The 22,139-nt window shown below is 36.3% G+C and overlaps 1 protein-coding gene across 7 annotated transcripts in view; it reads right to left on the reverse strand.

Annotated features, from left to right (window-relative positions):
* The window catches only part of EPHA7 (EPH receptor A7), a 163,108-nt gene that overhangs the window by 132,497 nt on the left and 8,472 nt on the right, over positions 1 to 22,139 (reverse strand). For all 7 annotated transcript variants that reach the window (XM_058835176.1, XM_058835170.1, XM_058835169.1 and 4 more), the window contains exon 3: positions 21,328 to 21,997. In XM_058835176.1, coding sequence (XP_058691159.1) covers positions 21,328 to 21,997 — 670 coding nt within the window. The remainder of the gene's footprint in view (positions 1 to 21,327; positions 21,998 to 22,139) is intronic.

Consider the following 22,139-nt stretch of genomic DNA (forward strand, 5'->3'; position numbering starts at 1 on the left):
TATTTCAGTTAATTTACCAGAGCAGAAGTTGATCATTCCAGGAATGTAGATGTCATAACATAAATGAGCGGCAGCAAGGCTGTAAACTTCTAGGGGCATATACCGAGAGAACTGTGCATTACTTAAGTGGAAGTAAAAAACACGTGCAAAGTAGAAAAATTAAGAGGAATACAGTTCTCAAATATTCAGACTGGTACTGTATATCCAGTAGTTTCTCCCCATTTAGCATTCAGTGTTAAAGAAACTAGACACTGGAACTCACAGCTAAACATCTGATTTACAAACTGAGGATCACTGCGGTCTTCACAGCCAGTTGTTCCTGATTATAACCATGCAAACAGAGTAAGACTTGTTCCTGTTTAGTTTAAACCACTTTAAAACCTGGATTCCCCTTGACATGCTTGTTCTGCACCAACAATTCCTGTTTTATCCTGCACTCTTCAGCACAGAAGAACAGGTGTGCCCTGACTAGAAACCTTCTGCTGCTCAGTGTAGAAGGATATTTCCTCACTTTTAACCTAAATTTTACCCATAAGGGAGACTAATTACACAGACATTGGAATGTAAGTCCTGGGCTCCCTGATGCATTAGAGAGGCTATGAAAGAGTCAGATCTCATGTGCTCAAAGTCCTCCGCAGTCTGGCTGTAAAGAGTATTTTACACATGCAGGCTGTAGCAAAGATTTGACTCCACAAGGGCCTGTACAGCCATATGGGAGAGTGAGAACCACTCATGCTTAAGGTCTGCTTGGTGAATTCTGCTGGAAACATGCTTAGTTTGCAAGAAAAAGGATGATTTTGCTATTCATCAGGAATACAAACCCAATTTTTACTTTGGATCTTTCAAAGCCCCCAAGAGGTTTCTCTCATCCCCATTACTCACCAGTGATAACAGTGTTTCCACAAGTTAAAATACACCTCCTTTACATCTGTGAAACAAATAAATATTCTCCCATGCTTGGAGACACTTTGACCATAATCATTTTATAGAGCTAAAAGCTGCTTGAATTTATTATGATTAGGCTGTCACTTCCTAAGCCATCCTGTCACTGGAATTAAGATCCCTGGTTTAGTCCTTCAAAATACACTGGCTCATCATAAATAAAAAAATATTTTTTAAAAAAGAAAAAAAAAAAAAAAGAAACAGAAAAATAATCCCAAACTGACCAAATATAAAAAAAACCCAACTTTGCAGTTATTTTAAAATGTGTTTCAAAATCTAAGTATGCTTGAGCATGTCAAGTTGTTAATTTCTTACTTTTTTTTAACTCATAATTCTAAAGCAATTGGTAATCCATTTTATATTCCAGTGCCAAGAATCCCATGGTTTTGTTGTTGTTATTGTTTCTGAATGACCATCTAAACTCTAGCTTGAGGAAAAAATGGCTTCTTGTCCTTCCAGTTGTAGAAAATATTTTGAAAAGATGACCCAATTACCTTCAGACACTGAACAGATGCATACAGAGGGATTAAAGAATAATTTTTCTTTCAGATATTCCTGATATTGTGGGGACTCAATTAATTTCAGCTACATGAGCTATGTGTGTCTGTCTAAAGCTAAAGAAGTTAAAATAAAAAACCAAACAATAAATTCTTAGCTTCAGAGCCATTCTTCTTTTACTCAACTCATCTTTAATTTCCAGTTTTGCAGACACTTGGGGATGGTGCATAAAGAGACATTCCAACTTGCTTAATGAAAAGCACGGAGCCCAATCACCTTAGGTTGAGATCACAAATTCAAATTGCATCTCTTTTTTATTTTTTTTTTTTTAAATTATATTGTTCCTGTCTCTCTTGCCATGTGGATACAACACGAAGTGAAGTCTTTTGCATGCATAGTACAAAAATCTAACTTTTGTCAAACCCTCTGCCATTTGAGGAGAAAGAGGAGCAGCAGAGAAGAATGTATCCTATTCTCCTCCACTAAGAATATGGCTGCACTTACAAATGAGCCCTTCTTTTTTTTATTATTTATGAAAGGTATTTCCACAATATTTACCATTGATATTTCATCTATTAAAACAGATATTTAATCTATTTTAAAAATTACGTTTTCTGTGTGTGTGAAAGGCACTTTGAAAACTGTTACCACAAAAAAAAAAACCAAACCCAAAAAACAAAAGAGAGGCAGCAAATACACCTTAGTGCATATGAAAGGTAAAAACAATCTCCCAGTCATTTCAAAAGGGCAGCATCAGACCTCACCTTTATTCTCTGCAGTTCCTTCTTCTCTCCCCCCAGCGATATATTCCCAGGCTTCAATCTGACAGCAGGTACTTTGCACCATTAATTTCTTTTTTTTCCTCCCATATGGCGAATTTTGTTTGTTGTAAAATCATGTATTTCATTACTGGTAGGTTATTTACAGTATTTTTGATCTCCTCAACAAAATGGTACATGGTTTAACTGTTCTCTTTGAGGTGATTCTTTATTAGTCCTATAATCCATTTTTCTACTGATTAGGGAAGATGAGTCAGTACTAAATATTCTATCTCCTCATACAATTGATTTTTCTGTGCCTTTTTCTTCCACTATTATTTTCTCCAACAGAGTTTTGCTGACTATTTTTTATTAGTACAAATCATTTGCAGATGCGCTAGAGATTTCACACTAGAGCTTCAAAGATGTTTTCTAGAAACTCTGGAGAACAAAGCAATTTTTCATATCTAATTCCATTCTTCTCTTCCTAGCTGATGTAACTGTCAAAGAAAATCACAGCCATGCTAATAATGCAATACAAATGAACTCAGATCCATACAGACTGTTTCTGCAGAGGCCCAGAGTCCACAGGTTAAAATTACATACTGTCCTAAACAATAGAAACGGCAAAAAAAATCTGCTGCTAAAGACATCACCACTTACAGATTAAATTAATCAGGAGCAAAACCAATCCAGTTCCAAGCAAGAGCACTGGATTCACAGTCCCTGACAGGTTTCCTCCATCAGAACTACCAGACACAGCACCAATGTCACCAGCAAACCCACTGCTGGTAGTGCCTTCCATCAGCAGGAGAGACCCCAGCCACCACCCCACGCCCCCACACCTCACAGCTAGCTGTGTCCCTACCCCCTAATGAATCTTCTGCTGACATTTACTCCAAAGCATTTCTTGTTTCGTTCTGTTTTGTTTAAGGAAAAAAAAAAAATTAAAAAACCCCACAAACAAACAGAAAAGTACATTAAACCAAACACTTTCAATTTATATTATTTTTGGATCACTTCCTCAGCAGCCTGTCCATGGAAAGCTAGCATTTTGCAAACTTTCAACTAAAATAAGAACAATATTCAATACCAACAGGATGAAATGAATCAATCTGTCCATGGGTTAATTCACAAAGGCAAATTTCTCTTTCACAGTCTCCTTCCAGAAATAGGAAATAAACTTCTGTAGTTCAGTATCCATTTCTGCTGGAGGAGAGGGCAGAATTGGGTCAGTTTGATGTTTCTTTTGGCATTCTACACTTTTCATAGGATAAAGCCTAACAAAGGGACAGACTAACAAAACTGAGCCAGAAATGAACCCATTTACAGCAGAGTAGTAAAACGAAAATGTGGCTCAATCTGGTTATTACTCTATATAACTTACGGAAGAAATGCGTCTTTGTAAAGTCTTAAACAAATTAATTTGCTTGCTTAGCAGACTTAGGGCTTGTTAAAGGCCCACTAAAGTGCCTCATTGCTTTCAGTGCTCTCTGGCTCATTGCTCTTTCTACACTGTTCAGTAGCTGGCTATAATTCTGTACTTCAGAAATTTTCATCTAACTTCAAGTATTTTCAGACTGATTGTAGAATAAACTGAATATAGGACAGGGGCAGGCAGGGAGGGGGGATCTGAGTTAGTATATCTGGATTAATTAGTCCTATCAGATACCCCGTTAAAATCAGTTCTAAACTAAAATTAGCCTTTTAATCATCTGAGCTATATGACTGAGCCATCATATGTCACAGACAGCACACAAATAACCAAAAGCTAATGAAGTACAGTGCTGCACTTCAAACAAAATCAATCACCAATTCCTTAAAATTTCATCCAGGAACCTAGTGAACTTATTTCTCTCTTTGTTAATTCCCACCTGATGTGAGTTAATATCGAGCAAAGACATAGAGAGAAATCTCTAGCTGATGAGTTTCTAAGGAAATCTGTTACTACAGGAAACATGTTCACTTCTCTAACAGGTACAAACAAACATAACTGATGGGAAGAACACAATCAATAACACAGTTTCCAAAAATACTAGGACTGTTTATCTTAAGATCAGATTTGAATGATTTCAATTAGATGCAGATCTGTTCTGGTATTTCTCATCTTTGCCAGCTTGTCAGATAATTGCCTCCCGAGCAACTGTGATTATCAGGCTTTCTCAGTTCAACTATTAACTCATTCTTTGACCAAAAAAAAAAAAAAAAAAAAAAAAAAGTCATGCTATTTTGAGTTCTTTTTCAAAAGGACAGGAATACATCATAGCCTGAAAGGTGCTAACCATATAATCATTATTCAAACATATTTTTAATGCCAATACTATATGGCATAATAGAGAATTTTCTAGATTTCTGTTACCTGCTGCTGCATTTTGTATACCGAGGGGAAAAACATGGTTGTGCAAAGTTCATTGGTTAATACAGCTGGTTTTTTTTATTAATAATGACTACTCATCCTGCATCTGCATTTTATCACCATATGACATTCATCTCACATCAGATAAGCATGCATGAGCCAGAATTACAGCTAATTTACAAGAAAAATAAACCAAACCAAATACTTTTCACCTCCCATGTGTGGTACACGTTTGTAACTTTCCTCGAATCAGAAGCACAGGCTACTGAGAAATAGCACTGTGCTTTAAAAAGAACCATAATGTTTCACCCTAGAGTTACAACATATGTTTGACACTGGCTTTTACACAAGAGGAGCGTGGATGTGTTCTGTTTCTAGAAGTCTGCAGAAGGTTTGGGGATCTGTCTGGATGAAATGCACTGTACAAATACGCAGATACCACCAGCATGCTGCTGTCTTACAAAAATTTCTGGCAAAGTGGAACCTATAAGAATTATTTAACTTTCTGTAAATAAAACATTAGAACAATCATGTTTCACCATGACAGAATATTACAGGAGACAAAGGAAGACATTAACAGTTGCTTGCATGCCCATGGAAAGCTAGCATTTTATTTATTTTAAAATAAAAGCTGTCTGTATCTCTGAATGCAGTATCTTTTATTTTACTTCTGTTATACATTTTCTTTCATGGAGCTATGTTGCAAAATAAAATGGTATTCTTCATTTTTCTCTGCTTCAAACTATTTAAACTATTTTAATTACTCCCTGTTTTATCAGCATAAATAAATTTTGCTCACTGACCCATATATTTCTTATCAAACTGAACCAAGCTACTTCTCCCTGACCACTTAGTGCAGGTTAGCCAGGCTTTGTGAGCAGCATATAATGATATGCAAACTAAAACCATAACTATGTCAATTTAAGGTCAAAAAGGCCTATTTGCGGTTATTATGGAAATCAGTTTAAATGCGAGGTGCCTAAACAATGCGTCTTTGCGTACTGGCTCAGCAAAAAACCACAAACAACCTGCCAACATCTGCTTTTTGAAGTGTCAGATAACATTATTTCCAGGATGACATCAAGGGCCTTCATTGGCTATGCATAAGGTCAGTGAATATTAACTTCATTTACACTTGGCTGAGAATTGGCTGGTGCCAACAATAGGGGTTTAGATCCTCTGCTGAGCAGGGTTAAAAACTGACAGAAAGCTGCCATTGAGGAAGATGGATGATCGTACTGGCTGACCCTATTCCTCCCCAAGTGTCACAGCTTCGGCCTCTTTCTATCTCCGCAACAAAAGACCCTCTCTGAGCTTCCCAGTGGCCTTCAGCTTTATTGGTGCTAACAGGCCCAGACATTTTCATCAATTGGATTCTCTACCTCTTAAACACAAGAGCTTGCCCTCCCTGGCTAGCCAAACCTTGGCACAGATGTCTTTTTTTGTAATTGCTTCACTGCTGTCTGTTGGGAAGGATGCAATCGGACAGGCGAACATCATGTCAACACAGAAAATGCTTCACCATTTATCTCGGTTTCCCAATGGCATTTTAAGGAAAGTGATACCCTGCTTGCCTGAAGGGGAAGAGGGGGGGTTAACCCTTCAATGGCTCAAAGTGTCTATAAATACAGAAAAATAAGTTGTTGCAATGTTCCTGTAATAAAATTCTACTGTATTTGTCCTACTCATCATTTAAAAATTATGAATTTCATTTTCCCAATCGAACTGTTAAAAATCTACATCTCTGTGCAGAAATCAATTTAGTGTTGTTACTGTGTACGCTCCTACAGCAGATTCTCGAGGGCCTTTTCAGTCAAGTTCAAAGTATAAATTTAAGGCTTGAGTAGTTAATAATGCAAACATCTGTAGAATTTCCAGTCTATTTAAATCTGAGGGCACAAACTTAAGAAAAATCAAAAAAATACTCTAGGAGCTTATATGGAACACATCTATAACATGAAATGAAAATAGACAAACAATTATTCTAACATTTGAATGACAAAATTACTGGAGAAAGGATATAAAGGAGATAAACAGAGCTGTAGAGAATGTTTTTAGGCTGAAGAAAAGCAAAACTGATGTTCCTTCATCATTTTTTTTCCCAAACATCTGCTACTGGACGTTTGCTGGCAAAAGAGTAATGGATTTGACAAGCCACTTGTTTGATCCAATACAGCAATTCCTGTCTTTCTGCATACGCCATGGAAACACGCAGCCTCCTATCATAATTTATATATTTTCCCAGATTCTGGGCTGTGCTGCATGTGCTCTGTGCCAGACCGATTGTTCAAAGCCACCCTTAAAGGCACTACAGCCTGCCAGGGGACTGGCCTGCCACTGAGGTGCAATCAACAGGATTACAGCAACCCGTGTTCTGCCTAACAGATTTATAGCCAGAAGTGAAGGAGCATGGATTAAATGTTCCTATTAACACTCACGGCTCATGTTACTTTGCAGGGACTGGCACAACTCTCAGAACTAGAGAGGAACTGATGGAAAAACAAATGGGCAGGAAGACATCAAGCTGATCCTTTACAGAGATACAGGGTTTGCATTAAATAGTATGGAATAATTCTCTTAACTATGAAGGTAGAAATACAAAACACGGGGGAGGTCACAAAGTTGAGAGGAAAAATGCAATCCAACCTAGCAGTTCATCCTCCAGGTGAATGGAAGTAACAGCCACCAAAACTACCTCTCTTCCATGACGTGGCATGGCAAGATGGATTAAATCATTTCAGTTCTCCAGTAATGCTTGTAGTAATAATTGAGGGAGGGGATTGGAGAGTGTGTGTGTCTGGGGCAGGGGAGTCATCAAGTAAAACGTCAAACATTTTCTGCTGGAGGAGAGGGAAAAACGGCACCCTTTTCAAACTAGCTTCTATAAAAAATAAAAAAATAAAATAATAATAATAAAAAAGGTTTACCTCAGTCATAAAAACAGTAGAAAAGAAAACCCAGCCATAATTCAGCCATAAAATAAAAAGATGTACTATGAAAAAAATATGCGTGAAAGTAGCTGAAGTGATTTGTGAAAATACTGCAATACATATATTTCTTGGAATGAGATGTTTATTGCGTACAGCCTACCGCAATATAAAATAATGCAATTGTGTGAGTGTACACCAAGATTCATGATGACATTTTTTTTTCACTACTGGAAGGGAATATTGTCACAGTAATGAGGAAAACACACATTTTTCATATTTGTAGTAATTCCTGTTAAACAAACTGCTTTTAGCAAGGGCTGCAAAACTGGGCCCTTGCTCTTTGTGTTAATAACAGATGGTTATGACATGGGGCCAATTCCTGTTTTCCTTACTTTCACAAGCAGTCCCAAGGGACTCATTATTTTTTTTTTATTTTTTTTTTTTTTATGAATAAAGCAAGCTAGATTTTACCCAAGGGAAAATAAGCAGTTTTGCAACAGAAACATTTGTGGTGCCCTTTTCCACTGGGTAAAAGCAGGGAGCTCTGCCTCACTGCAGGAATACCTTGCCAGCCCTGAAGAAGCATTAAGGAACTCCAGTAGCAGGTACTTGGAAGAAACAGGGAAAGAGAAAACTGGCACACAAGTATGAAATTATAACAGCTCTCAACAGATTTCCCCAATATGCTTCAGAAAATGTTATCAGGGACAGAAATTGGCAAGGGATTCCCAGCAGCACACTTCTTCCATCTGGAGTGGGTGGAACCTGCAATGTCTCCCAAAGCTGAAAGTCATGGGGATTTTAAGGAAGACAAGACAGATACAATTTTTAACCTACAGAGTCATATAATAAAGCACAGGAGTTTTGCCCCCATGGATAATCGCAGGAAAAGGGCTCAAGTCATATGCTCTCCTTTTCAATCATCTTAATGAGCAGTGCTCTCTCTTAGTTAATAAATCCAAGTAAACCATGATATATTTGAAAGCATATCCAAAAAAATTAAAATTGAGAAAAATGATGGGAAGTTATAATCTGTGAAGCAGGTGCCTATCATATGTTGATGACCAGGCTGTTCACATACACAGGAAAGTGTTATCTCCCTGAAAGTCTCTACAGCCCATAAACAACCATACTGTTTCTTTAGCTAGGTACTGCCACCGTTGTACGAACAGGTGCCCACCACAAGAAGCAGGAGGAGTTCAGACACTCTTCCCACAGCACACAGGCTGCTCAGCCTAGGGTAAGTGGAATTGGTATCTAACACACTGAAAGCTTGCTTATGTCCTTTAAAAGGAGTTGTAAGGGTGCCATAAGGGTGTCTTCATTTCACTGAATCTAAATTCCAGGAGATTCCAGGAGATGCATGAAACTGGTATCACGTCAGATATTTAAAATTCACTTCTGAAGAGACCCATAGAGATGACAAGATTGAAGGACCTCTTCCATCTCTGTATTTCAAAGTAATATAAATTAGGGGTTGGGATTTTCTTCTGCCTAAAGAAAAAATTGCATTAGTATATATCCATTAGGTAAGTACATACAGCACTCCAAAAAGCAATATAAAAAATACTCCTTCAAGCTGAATGACTTAGCACCTCACTCACAAACAGCTAGAAACAGAACACTGGCACGTTATCCGTATTTACCACACTAAACTGAACTTTTTTTAACTGGTGACCACAGTGCAGGAAAGCGAAGGCTTGACTTACAAATCAAGTGAGTCTAGGATACCTGGAAGGATATCCTCCCTTCAGGAAGAAGGCCAGCCTGAGCTTTTTGTGTATGGGGAGCTGAACTGTAACGTTTATATGTATTCAGATGACCTGGGCAGGTTGTTTGTGCATAGTCCCAGAACATGTCCATCAATCAATGTCAACATTCTTCCAAGCTCCACTCTGACTGGCAACTGACAGTCAGTTATCTGCTGAATGTTAATTAATAATGAATACCTTTGTCACTGCTTAAACACACAAAATGTCTTTAAATGGTGGAATTTAAATAGTGGGGCTTGTTTTGCAAGAACAGGTATTGCATTTTCATTTAGTCCTTGTATTAAGGAGGGATATAAAATTCCTTATTCAGTTATTGCACATCATTTGTGCTATCAGCCTATGCTTTATTTTCTAAAAACCATTCATCTCTACTTGTCATGGAATTTAGAATCTTATCATCTTGGATACATGATTTTTTACAACAATAATACACAATACAATGACTGTAGCTCTAAATATGACAGAAAATCTTTAAGATAAAAGATCAAAAGTAGGTATGTCATTGTCTCCTCCTATGTCACATTTGCCCAGGGAAATGAAAAACTGCTTTAAAAAGATGTTATTTCTCTCCTTTGTTTACCAGTATTATTCACTAGCAATTCCACTGACAAGACTTTTTCAATAATAAGACAAGTAGAGACTTATTTTAACTGACAAACAAAGCAAACAGACAAACGTATACATCATAAAGACAAAAAAATTGTGTCTTTTAATCAGAAAATTAAGTGATATGCAACTAATTATAAGTGTTAAGCAAAGAGAAGAGACAGTCAGAGATCACAGATTGAAAATTCTATTCCATCTGCACAGGGGGACATGATTTTCAACCCTGCTTATGATTTTAAGCACATGATACTTTCACACTTCCCAGCATCAGACTGCAGATGAAATCTGGATGAGATGTCCATAGATGAGATAATTAGGTGACAATGTGGAGCCTTGGGATTTGCAGCAGTTAAAACAACTTCTATTTCCTTTAGTTATCATTTGGAAGGACTTTATCACTACTTTTTTTTTCTAGTTAGCGCCAGTCAAACTGACCACACTTTGAAAGCTGTCCATTTGTCTGTATAACAGAAAAATGTGTCCTTGCACAATCAGCACAGAACAATGTCACAATTATAATATACTCAGTAAATAATATCATTAATGTTATTTTTTCCTGAAGAGCTACTGATATAGAACAAACCTTTTCAAGAAATTGAACAAAAGAAATAAAATTAAAAGTTGTTTAATTTCTTTACAGTGCAAATAAATCTATCAAGAAAAAATATGTTGACATTTTAAAACATGAGAAATCAAACATCCAAGATTCAATGCTTGATTTCAGCTAAGAGGCTATATCACGGACCTGATCTAAGACAATAAAATCAAGTAAGAATACCCTCTCTTTGAAAGTATTCCAGTCATATCCCAAAACTATCTCTATGTAGCAATTAAAAACAAAATACCATGTATTCGCTTTAAAAAAAAATCTGTTCTTTCTAGTTACATTTTCGTACTTGATGTTCTAAGACTTCAAGCAAAACTATACATTCTAACAGAAACAAGGGAAAAGATCAATACATGTCCATGTCCTTTGACACAGAAACACATCACTCTTATAAGGAAAAAAAAAATCAGTAGAACTTTTTCTCCAGTTCTACCATTCACCTAATAAATACATACATATATACACAATACAAATAATTAATCAAAACAAAATTATATCAACATTTGAAAACACTAGAACTCAAATAGTCAAGATTAAATGGTTTGTACTTTATATGCATGTCTGTGTGTTTCATATATTATATATATATTCATATAAATAAATATATTTATATAAAATATAAAGCTCATAACCTAAAGGACTGGAATCTGTCACACCGTATGAATGGTTCCAACTGCTACACTATGGGAAGAACAAGTTTCAGCAGTAGATAATAAAACCTTCTACTGCAAGCTCAAGCTCTCCACAGCAAGAAAAATAATTGACCTAAGCCTGGATAACATGAGTTGAGTAGATCTTGTAATTATGGCCAGTGATCACAGCCAAATGTTGCCCACTCAGACCATGTCCCACAGACAAATTTTTGAACATGCAATTTGTTCCAGCATTAACAGAGTTGAGCTGTTTGGCACACAAACTGCCCAACTTTTAGGAATACAATAAGCTTTACTTATAAAGCTTCAATTGCCAACATTCTTTAAGAATTTTCATGGTAATTAAGCAAGGGTTCCAATATTTTATATTAGATATTTTATGAGTTTTTCAACATCAGCTATATCCCTCTGTGGATACAAATTGATTGATTCAAATAGGTACCCCACACATTTTCATTAAATGTATCATTTCTCTTCTCAAAATCTACCCATATAAGAGTTTAGTGTAAAGAAAGAAAAAAAAAAAAAAAAAAAGATGGTACACTGAGGATATTACAAAAATACTACGTTTACTACCCACAAATTAGCATTAGCTCGTAAACTGAGAAACTGAGGGATTTGGAGGGTTGGAGGCCCCATGCCATTCTAACTTTTCAGGTCAAGTGGATCAGGTCATTAATACAAGCTCCATACAACTCCTGAGTTTTGTTCTGATGGGCCATCACAAGTGGTTGAAGGATGCCCTGCCCCCTCCTACACATGGGTTTAGATTTCCATCGGAAAATATGCACACGTACACTATGTTATAAGACTGGAAATAAAGCAAATACATGGTCATTTGAGAAAAATTAGCTCTAGCAACTAACTTGCTGTTTAGTCACATTATGAGGACATATCCAGTAAGACAAGAAAGGGAATGTACAGCAAGTCTCATGCATATGGCCACATGAGGCCACCACCTTAGTCACCTTCCAGAAAACCTCCAAATACCACTTGACCCTCCCCCACAAGTTTAATCCACTGTGTTCCATCCACTGTAAAATGAACACTAGTCATCTACACTGTATGATATGTCATATTCACCACATGAAAGAAAAAAATAATAAGCTATAGCCACTAATTATGCTAGAGATTTTACCAGAGCTTACCAGTGGAAGATGGAACATAAGTGGAATTTTAGGGTCCTGTTTATATTCACTTTTCTGCATAAATTTATCGCAGCACATTACAATTCTGAAAATTTTAATAAAGCATGCATTTAGATATGTTTCATCAACGTGGAAGTTTCAAGTTTATGTATATGCTTACACTTACCTAAAACTTTAGCACTTTCCTCAGTAGGAAAAGATCAACACATGATGTTACTCCCATTAAGTTAATGGGATTCTTGCCATTAAGTTCTGGGGATGGTGCCTCAGCCTGCAGTTCTACATAGTTTCCTGCATTAGCCATTACTTCCTTAAAATACTTGTAACTTGTTTAGTGAAAAGTAGAAATCTCATTTTTACACTTTCTCAGTGTACTTGTTTATGATAATACATATTATCAGAATTTTTTTTGTTAAAGAAAAAAAAAATCAGCATCCAGCCTGCTGTAGACTTACTCCAGTCTCTCTAAAGCCTTAGTGTATTTCACAATTACAACAAGATGAAATTTTTGCATTTATGTATACTAAATACATTGCAAAACATTATCAGTTATTATGTTTCTCCATCATGTACTTCCTTTTCTTTCCCATCAATCACACACACTTGAGGTCTGCACTGATATCAGATGATTTTAACAATTCGAGTTAATTAAACTTTTATTAAAAAAAAAATGCTTGATACTATTACTGCAGGAGAGCCATGTCTTGCCAAGAGACACATGCAACTAATCTAAATCATAAAAAATAAGAGGTTAAAGTATCAAATTACCCTGGGTAAAAAACCCTGATATTTGTTAAAGGTGTGAGCAAATTATCCTCCTTAAGACAAGCAGTGCGGCCACCCAGCTAAATAAAAATGCACAGGTACACACACTGACAGGATCTTAACTCAAGAAATACAATATTTGAGCACAGTTATTATTGCATGCAAGTTTTATTCTTGGTTGCCTTTGCTACTCTGAATTAGACTTATAAATTAGCTTCACATTAAGCAAAATTTTCCAAGGAGCATATACATTCAAAGAGATAACTTTTCCTAAATGGAAAATCTCTTCTTAATAAAGGAAAATAAGAGGAAAAAAGTGTTAAATACTTAACAGACACTTTCATTTTTGTTGGTGTGTTGTGTTTATTAGGGAGACTGTGTAGTCAGAAATCGTCATTAAAGGAAAATACGTATATAAAGTATATAAAAATACTTTCACCAGTGCCACCAGGCACACACTGCTGATGTGTCTGAGAGCAAGAAATGAAACACACTTTCTGCCGTGAACTATTAACTGAATACTATTCGCTTTCACATATAACATAAACTTTTCATTAATATTAGGGACAAGAGAACTCACTGTGACAGGCAGCAGCAGCACAAAAGATTAGGAACTGCATGGGGATAAAAGCTTCTCTAAGTAAGAAGTGTGTTCCTAAAAATGTCATAAATACATTTGCTACTGCTGCCGTTTTCACAGTAGCACAACATTATAAAAGAAATTAGACACACCGTTCTGTAAAGAGGGGTTTCTTTTTATGAAATTAAAGACAGGTAATGCTGACTTAAATAGTGAACCTGCTCTTTTTTTGGTTCTCTTTGATGCCACAACACTCTGTGAAGGATTACAGTAGAAATCTACATATTTCTCCTGTCAAGCACTTGGCTTTTAATAAGCTCCCTGAATATACTTTTCTAATTCTTTGAAGGAAACTCCCACAAACTTTTTTACTCTCAATTTTTATAAAAATAATATAAAAAGAAGAAGCTTTATAAAGCTTTATTTTTTTATAAAAAATAATATTTACAGTACCTCTAGGAGAGGCAACAAACAACACAATTAAGTTATAAGTATGTAATTTATATAACTTACTGTAAAACTTCAAAAGATCCATTTTGACTTTGCAGATATTAATTTGAACATGTTTTATTTGTTTTCAATCTAGAAAGTGTTAATCCACAATAAACTGTGTATGGATTATTGTTAATAATAACTAAATTAGCATTGCAGACAGAGCTTGAACAATATAGGGTAAGCCAGCTGAGACGTCAAGAAGCAAGAATTAATTTTTACTCTATAGTTCAAGTAATAATAAGCATGGTATTAACTGAAAACCTGCACTAAAACCATCTCCACAGTTTCCCAAATGAAAACAGAAAGATATTCCTAAGGATTTAATACTGCTTAATATATAGGAACTGTTATTGAGGAGCAAATATTTTCACAATAACAGAGGAAGTTTGTGATGCATCAAAATTCAAAAGCTAATCTAGTTAACCAAACATTTTGCCCACATAATTTCATAATTTCCTTTTTTTTTTTTCAGCTTCAGTACCAAACATAGATCTCACCATATGGTTGTCTCACTTCTTAAATAAAAACCTCAAATTCAGTCCTTTACTTATGGTTCCTTATTTTCAGAGAATAATTTATACTTTGAACTGCAGCTTTCTTGAACAACTTTCAACGGTATTTCACCGTACAGATAATAGATGTTTTACAGATACACGAAGGAGATTAAGTAAATAGTTATTAACATGTTCTTCTGTTTTCTGTGATTGGTTCTTCCATTAATTGATCCCTACTGTCAGTTTCTCTGTAACCTACTAATTCTCTTTTTTTCAGTTCCTGAAACCTTGTTTTGTGGATGGGATTTGTTTTGCTTTTCTTAAAAAGCTCATAGTCATATTTAATGGAATGCATGTACACTTATGATACTCCTAATGGGGATTATATGTAACTTCCCCCATTTGTACGCAGAAATGAAAGAATAAATTTATTTTTAGTGGCCTAATTCTGAGAGGTTAGCAGAAACCCTGGACAAAAATAAAAAACTCCTACCAAAACAAACAAACAAACAAACAAACAATCTCAGAATTTCCAAGTAAGCAGCTTCTTTTTCATGCAGGAAAACTTTTTTACACTTAGAAACATAGCAAACTCAGAAAATGATTGCAAAACCATTAGATGCCTATTGCATCCTCCACAAAAGATTCTGGGAAGAAAAGTTTGTTTCAGAAGGAAAACGTATGGTTTTGGGCAACAGACTTGACAGGATGAGATTCCATTTCTAAATACCAGCTAAAGCTTCATTTAGAACAAACAGCAGATAGACTTTATGGCTAAGGAGTTAATGGCCCAGCTGTTGAGCAACCGTAGCTAATTCAGTAGTGGCATCCCAGACCCGTAAAACAGACAGTTTTAGTGCTTCCTCTGTAACTAAAGGAGGTATTACTAAAATTCTCTTAGATTTCATTGCTGGTTTTGTTTTCATTTCAGAATCTGTGCACAGCAGTGGATCTGACCAAAAAAAAAAAACCCAAAAAAAACCACAACCAACCACCATGCAGAAAATTTCGTTAAAGAAATTGGTATTCAACAAACCTCAAGTAAAATGCAAAACTAAAATTAATTCCTGGAGACAGCAGAAGCTGAGAAGACTGGCAGGAGGGAGGGCAGAGGAGGAGAAGAGAGGCTGGAGAGGGAAAGAGATCGACATTCAACTACATTATACAACAACCCCACTTCTAGGATCTGGGCTCCTGATTGCTCGTTTGCATGTGCAACTTCACCTCTTTCCGCTCTTCTGAAGCAAAACTAAATCTGTTTGCTGGGAACTACATCTGTCAGTAGCTCTGCAGTTAATTCATTTTAGGGATCACTCTGATGGCATTATCAGTGAAAAGGAGATGGTTTTGACTGCTTTCATTACTTATCAGTTTGACTTCTCATCATTTTACTCCTCTCATACCTTTATGTCACATTTGGGAGAGGATGCTGTATCACCAAACTATGACAGTCTATAATCATACTTATCAAACTAATTCAGATATTCCTGGCAGAGCAACACTACAAAAATTCAATTGTATCTTAGGGCCAAAAGACAAGAAGAGACCTGAAACAGATTTTATGAAGCATGAAGGCATCAGTTTGTTTCAGGGAATAGCTCGCCCTGATCACTGAGAACACCAGCTATTTTGTCTTACTTCATTTTGAAACCACCTGGACACAGCTCCTTTCCCTGTCTGTTCTCTGTGCTTTCGCATCCAGAAAGCTGAAAAGCATCAACAAAGTAAGTCAAAGAAATCCAAATTACTTAGACAGACTAATAAATGTGTAAAAATAATCATCTTTATGAACACTAGACTATTTTGAAAGGAAGATATAGCAAGAAAATATATCTTTCTGTGACACCTCCCTGACAAGAAGGGAAGTCAGAAGACTACAGGGTGAATGATAGCCAAAAACATTCCACTTTTACAAATCCCAAAGGGAGCTTGAAGCAGAAATCAAAGCTCTCCATTTCATGGTAGAAATACCTTCAGTAATTCTTGACCATGTAGCCAGAAGGTCTTACGTTCACTTTAAAGTATCTAGTTTATTTTCCTGAAACGTGCTAGGATCCTTTGCAAAGATACCTACCTTTTAATTTTTATTTTTTTTTTTTTAATCAAATAGTTTGTATTCAGCTGTATGTGGTGCCTGATATCACGTCCCACTGACCTTTCTTTAAAAAGGAAGAGAAAAGTTATTTAATATGTTAGGGAATAAAAAGAGAAGGAGATAGATGCTCTGCTGTTGAACTTCTGCTTCTGAGAAAATGACAAGACTCAGTGACACAGAGATACCCTCATTCTCTGCTCAGGTTCAATTAGCTGAAACTAATTACATTATCTTCCCTAGAGTAATTCTGGAAGCAAATGGAAGAAAGGTAACTCTTCTTCAAAAAAAGAAATATTTAAAGTCTTGATGATATAAATGCCATTGAAAAGTTTTCTACCATTTTCCCTATCTCCACAAAACAAAAAAAATTCACATTGAAAATCCAGGAATGCCAGCATAGGTTACTCAAGTTGCAGGTCACCCACAACTTCTGTGACACTCCATAATTCACAATATGTGCAACTTGGGATTTTGGGAAGTGTAGTAATATTTGTTTTAATGACAACTTATTCACATTCCCATCTTAAATTCATTGTCCTCTATTAACAAACGTGTGGCACATCAGCTCCCAAATAGAGTAACATTAAAAAAAAACACACACAAGAAAAAAATCAAAAAACAACCGAACAAAAAAAACACAACCACACATACTTTACCACAAATGTGCTGCACATAAGGCAAATTCAGTTTCTGGATCTGTTATCAAGTAGTAGCTCACAAAGTGAAGAGATAAAAAGTTTGTCCCAAGAACAAAAAAAGAGAAGGAACAGATGCAGCTTGCTCTTTGGCACAGTGTATAACACTTGACAAAGTCTGGAAAGAAAAGCCTGTAGCTCCCTTTTTACCTCACCAAGACAAAATGTGCAAGTAGCTATAATCCCCTCCTCATTTGGAGGCCAATAAAACAACTGTTAATGCATACAGTACTATAATACATTTAACAATAAAATGCACCCATTTGGCTTTTCCTAGGAATTAGAATTTTTGGACATGGTGCCCAATGATCTATGAAATTTCTCAGTTCATTAATATTAAGAGAAGCTTCCTACCTTCTGAAATATCACTCTATTCTCTGATTGAATAAATTTAATTCTCTCCCTCTCTACCCCCAACTAACATGAAACAGATGGAAAATACATTATACTAGAAGGTCTCATAGAATTATTTTCACCTTCAAATATCAATCACTGATCACAGTGTACTCCTTTACATGCATAACATATCAAATGAACTCCACTGTGAGAAAAGTCCAAGTTAGACCTATTGGGAGTCCACTGCAGTTCCTGAGAAGTCCATTGGGTTTTGTGGTTGGGGTTTTTTTGGTTGCTTGGATGGGGGTTTTTTGGTTGGTTGGATGGGTTTTTTTCCCCAGAACAGATGCAATACATACTGTTAAAAGAACTGAATATGTTTAAGTACCTTTCTAGTACTGCTCCTAGGTACCCTTCAAGATAATCCTTTAAAATTACAATTTCCACACCTAAGCCTAGTGCTACACACCAGCAGAACTAAGATCAACACTGAGGATATAGTCTCCTTGTACACATTGCAGAACAATCTGCAAATAGAAGTTCAGAGACTCACCTAGTTTTCTCATGCCTGTTTCACACAGCTTTAAGATTTTGCTTTAAACTGCATTTGTGAGCTCTCTGAAATTTGGCTCTCTTATGTATGTGTTAGACCACTGAGGTCACAAGGATTCTTTGGCACTCATATAGTGAGAAGTAATCAGTGTACATCCAAAAGCAAAAAAAAAAAAACCAACAAAAACTAACTCAGTTTTAAAGATCAATGAAGAGGGCACATGGGACCTTATTTTCCAGGTTATGTGTTTCACCACTCATGATTGTTTTCTTCCTTATCCTTTCCAGCACTACAAGTTACTTACATTCATTAAAAAAAAAAAAAGTAAAAATAAAAAAATAAATGCATCCAGTGCAGAGTTGTGTATAAATCAAAATTCAATTGTTTTAGTATCTGAACTCAATAAATTTCACAAACAGGAGAGGAGCTGTATGCAAAAGGGACACATTATTCAATCACAGACAGCCAATCAAGCTAGAGTAACACAAATGAAAATCCCTGCTGAGTTACAGGCGGAAGAGCTATTTGGAACTACAATGTGGCCATCTACTCCTACGTTTGCTACAACACAGCCAGATAAGGTATTATTCTGTATCTTTAAAAGACCATTCTATCCTGTTAAGTTAATTCAGTGGAGCTTTAGCAAGTGCGAGAGAAGAATCACAGACTTCTGCCCATCCTGACAGAGCACAATACTTTCTGCCCCGAGTAGTCCCAAAGAAGTCACGCAGTGTGCCAGGTACAAAGTATTTGCAGAAGTGAGCCCTCAGACCGGGCTATAAAAGCTCTGGCTTAAGGAAGCGCACACCAACTTGCTTCCACTTGATCTGTTACACAGCTTGACAGTAACAGATAGCCAGCTGCATTAGTGTCAATGTTCAGATAAGTTTCTCTCAGTATCTGTCACAAAAAACAGACCCTATATCAGTGTGCCAGCTGTATTATCGGTCTACTACGTAGTTGATCATACTTAATAACATCCTCGAGCCCAGACAGGACACACACACAGCAATTACAAGCATGTGCCACAGTCACCCACATCGTTCTGACTCGGAGCTGCCGACTCGGCGCGCACTCAACAAGTTCCTGCCTACCACCTTTTCCCTCTCAAACACATTAACTTGCCTCAATATGGGGCCAGAGTTTGTTTTGAAACTCTTAACAGGATCACTGAAAGAAAAGAAGAAAAATACCATAAATGATCCTCTGGACTGCTTCCAGAGTACCGTGTTCTCCTAGCGATTGCTTTGGACGCAAGCCAAAAATGGGAAGTGTTCTTGCAAATGAGCACGCCACCAGGCTCAAGTACAAGTTATCATTTAATTCTTTTGTCAACATCAGCACAGTCAGAAATTAAGAAGCCAGTTTAATAAACAGGTTACTTGAATTCCAGTCACCAAACATCAATTTCTTCTCTATCCATCCCTGCCATGCTCACTCAGCTCACATCCCCCACCCCCTTCTAACATACACTGGGGTTTTTTTTTGGATATTTTCTGTCTCTTACTGAAAGTCAAATAAAATTAGTATATTAATTACATCAATGATAACTAGGTCTGTAATTAAGAGCAAGTTAACTAAAAAATAGAAAAAAATCAGTCACTCAGAAACAAAAAAATCTAAAACCTCAACACAGACTTCAATGGGACACAGCACTTAATATTTTTAACAGACCTCTAATACAGTCTACCAAACGGTTTTGTCAGGGCAGTTTTTCACATTACAATTACCCCTAATGAGATCACCCTCTGCAGTGTTTAAGACTTCATCCCTTCCCAACAGAACAATGAAAGATTTGTGTGGAGTTACAAAGGCCTCAGATCAACTCCATTCACTTCACCTTCTACTGAATTTCCTCATAAAAACTCATCAAAAGCAGAACTGTGTTTTTTCATAAGGACAAACTATTAATAAAGAGACTAATTTACTTTGTTTTAGGATGTCCCAAATCCTCTACAGGTTTGAAGTCCTCATCAGACCAAGGCACCTGAGACACAGTGAGTCCTGCCAGCTTTGTTTTGGATATTATGCACATTTCTCCTCTTCATAGATTTGTGGAGGCTTTTTCACTTTTTCACTTACAATACTTCTCACCAACAAATGTCTGCCTATCTTGCAATAAACATATGGTGATATATAACTCCTTGTGTTATCTTGTGATAAAAATTATAGTCCTTGTATTAAATGTCTGTTTTCAAACAAACTACAGATTCTCTTATTCTTACTGGAAGGAAAAACAAAAAACCTTTCTCATGCTAAGCAGAAATGTCTTATGTCTGTAGCCCCAGTGACAGCAATGCTAAGGGTAAGTGTAATTTTAAGAACATGATTAACTGAATCAGTCTTGAATCAGGAAGTGCAACTCAACAGTCTCTGATCTGCTGGTATTTTAAAATAATCACAATAACCCAACTGCAAGCCAAAAGTTTGGAGTTAGTTTTGTGCAAAAAAAAAAAGCCATTATAGAAAGGATATCACACTTTATTCTGAAAATCTGATACTCTGTTTGAAATATCCATCTTGCATTTAGAATTCTTACACACTTGACACAAATCTCTAGTTTGGTTTTGATTTTGTGTGTATTCTTTCCGCACCCCATGCTATTTACTACATCTATTTTAGTTTCCTTATAATTCGGTCAGAGATCATGTGAAAGAACAAACTGTTTACCTACTCATACCTGACATTATTGACACAATGTTCTGTGATAGGCATGACTTACTGAGTCTTACCAAAAGGTACAATACCACATTAATCAGTTCATAATGTTAGTCCTTAACCTATATTTATACTTCTTACGACTTCAACTTTTTTTTTTTTTTAATTTAAAAATGCATTGTGCAACCACTGATTTTCATAATCAGACAGACTGACTGATTTAGATTAACCAGTGTGAACTTCACAGATTGAGGATCTGAAAACTTTAAAAGCAGACTAATAATGATTTCTCTTTAAAAAAAGCGAAAAAAAAGAAAGGAAAAAAAAAAAAGAAAAATCTGGTAGAATATGACCTAGAATTTACAGCAAGTTTTGTATTTACTTACGTTCACACGTGTCTCCTTTCTGCTGGTATCCTGCTTTGCAGATACATTTTCCAATAGGCACTAACCATTCTCCCTCTGCGCTACAGTGCATCTTCGGCGAGTTCTCCGCCTCCTCCTCCGCACTGCTGACACAAGTTCCTCGCACTTCAACTAAAGAGGAAAACTCTGAGCCAGTCACTGTGTCAGGAAAAATAGCTAAGTTCTCAATGATGGACCAGCACTTCTTGTAGTAGACTTTGACAGAGACCAAAGCAATGCAGGCCCCTACGTCCTGAAACGCAAGATAGAATCCTTTTTTGGACAAAGGTCCAATTTCTCTCACCTCTGTGTTAAGTTTCATTTTTCTCTCCCCAAGATCACCCTGGGTAAAACTTTCATCTGCTGCAATAGTGTCTATTTTTACATATTGGTTTTCTCGGATATTCCTGCCAGTGTCGTAGTCTGTTTCATAATAATACAAGTTAAAAGTTTCTTTACAAGTCCCCAGAACTCCAGGAAGACTGTTACAATCCCTCAGAGTGAATTTCAGTTCTACAAAAATCCTTTGTGCATTGCTTTTTGCAATCCAGTTAGTCCGAAGCCAGTTGTTTTGGTTTGATTCCATCACCTGGCATACCTGGTATGTTCGTATAGGAGTGTAGTTTTCATCCAGTCCACTAATTTCTTCCCACTAAAATGATAACAAACAGTTAGTAATAAACAAGAAGTATGTCACCAGATGTAACTACTGAGTATTTTAAAAAGCTTTGCACAACTCATGTCTCCCTTGTTTTTAAGAGTAAGTTATTAAAAATATTGTTAAGCACCTAAAT

Source organism: Poecile atricapillus, chromosome 3 (assembly GCF_030490865.1).
Source record: "Poecile atricapillus isolate bPoeAtr1 chromosome 3, bPoeAtr1.hap1, whole genome shotgun sequence".
Taxonomy (NCBI): domain Eukaryota; kingdom Metazoa; phylum Chordata; class Aves; order Passeriformes; family Paridae; genus Poecile; species Poecile atricapillus.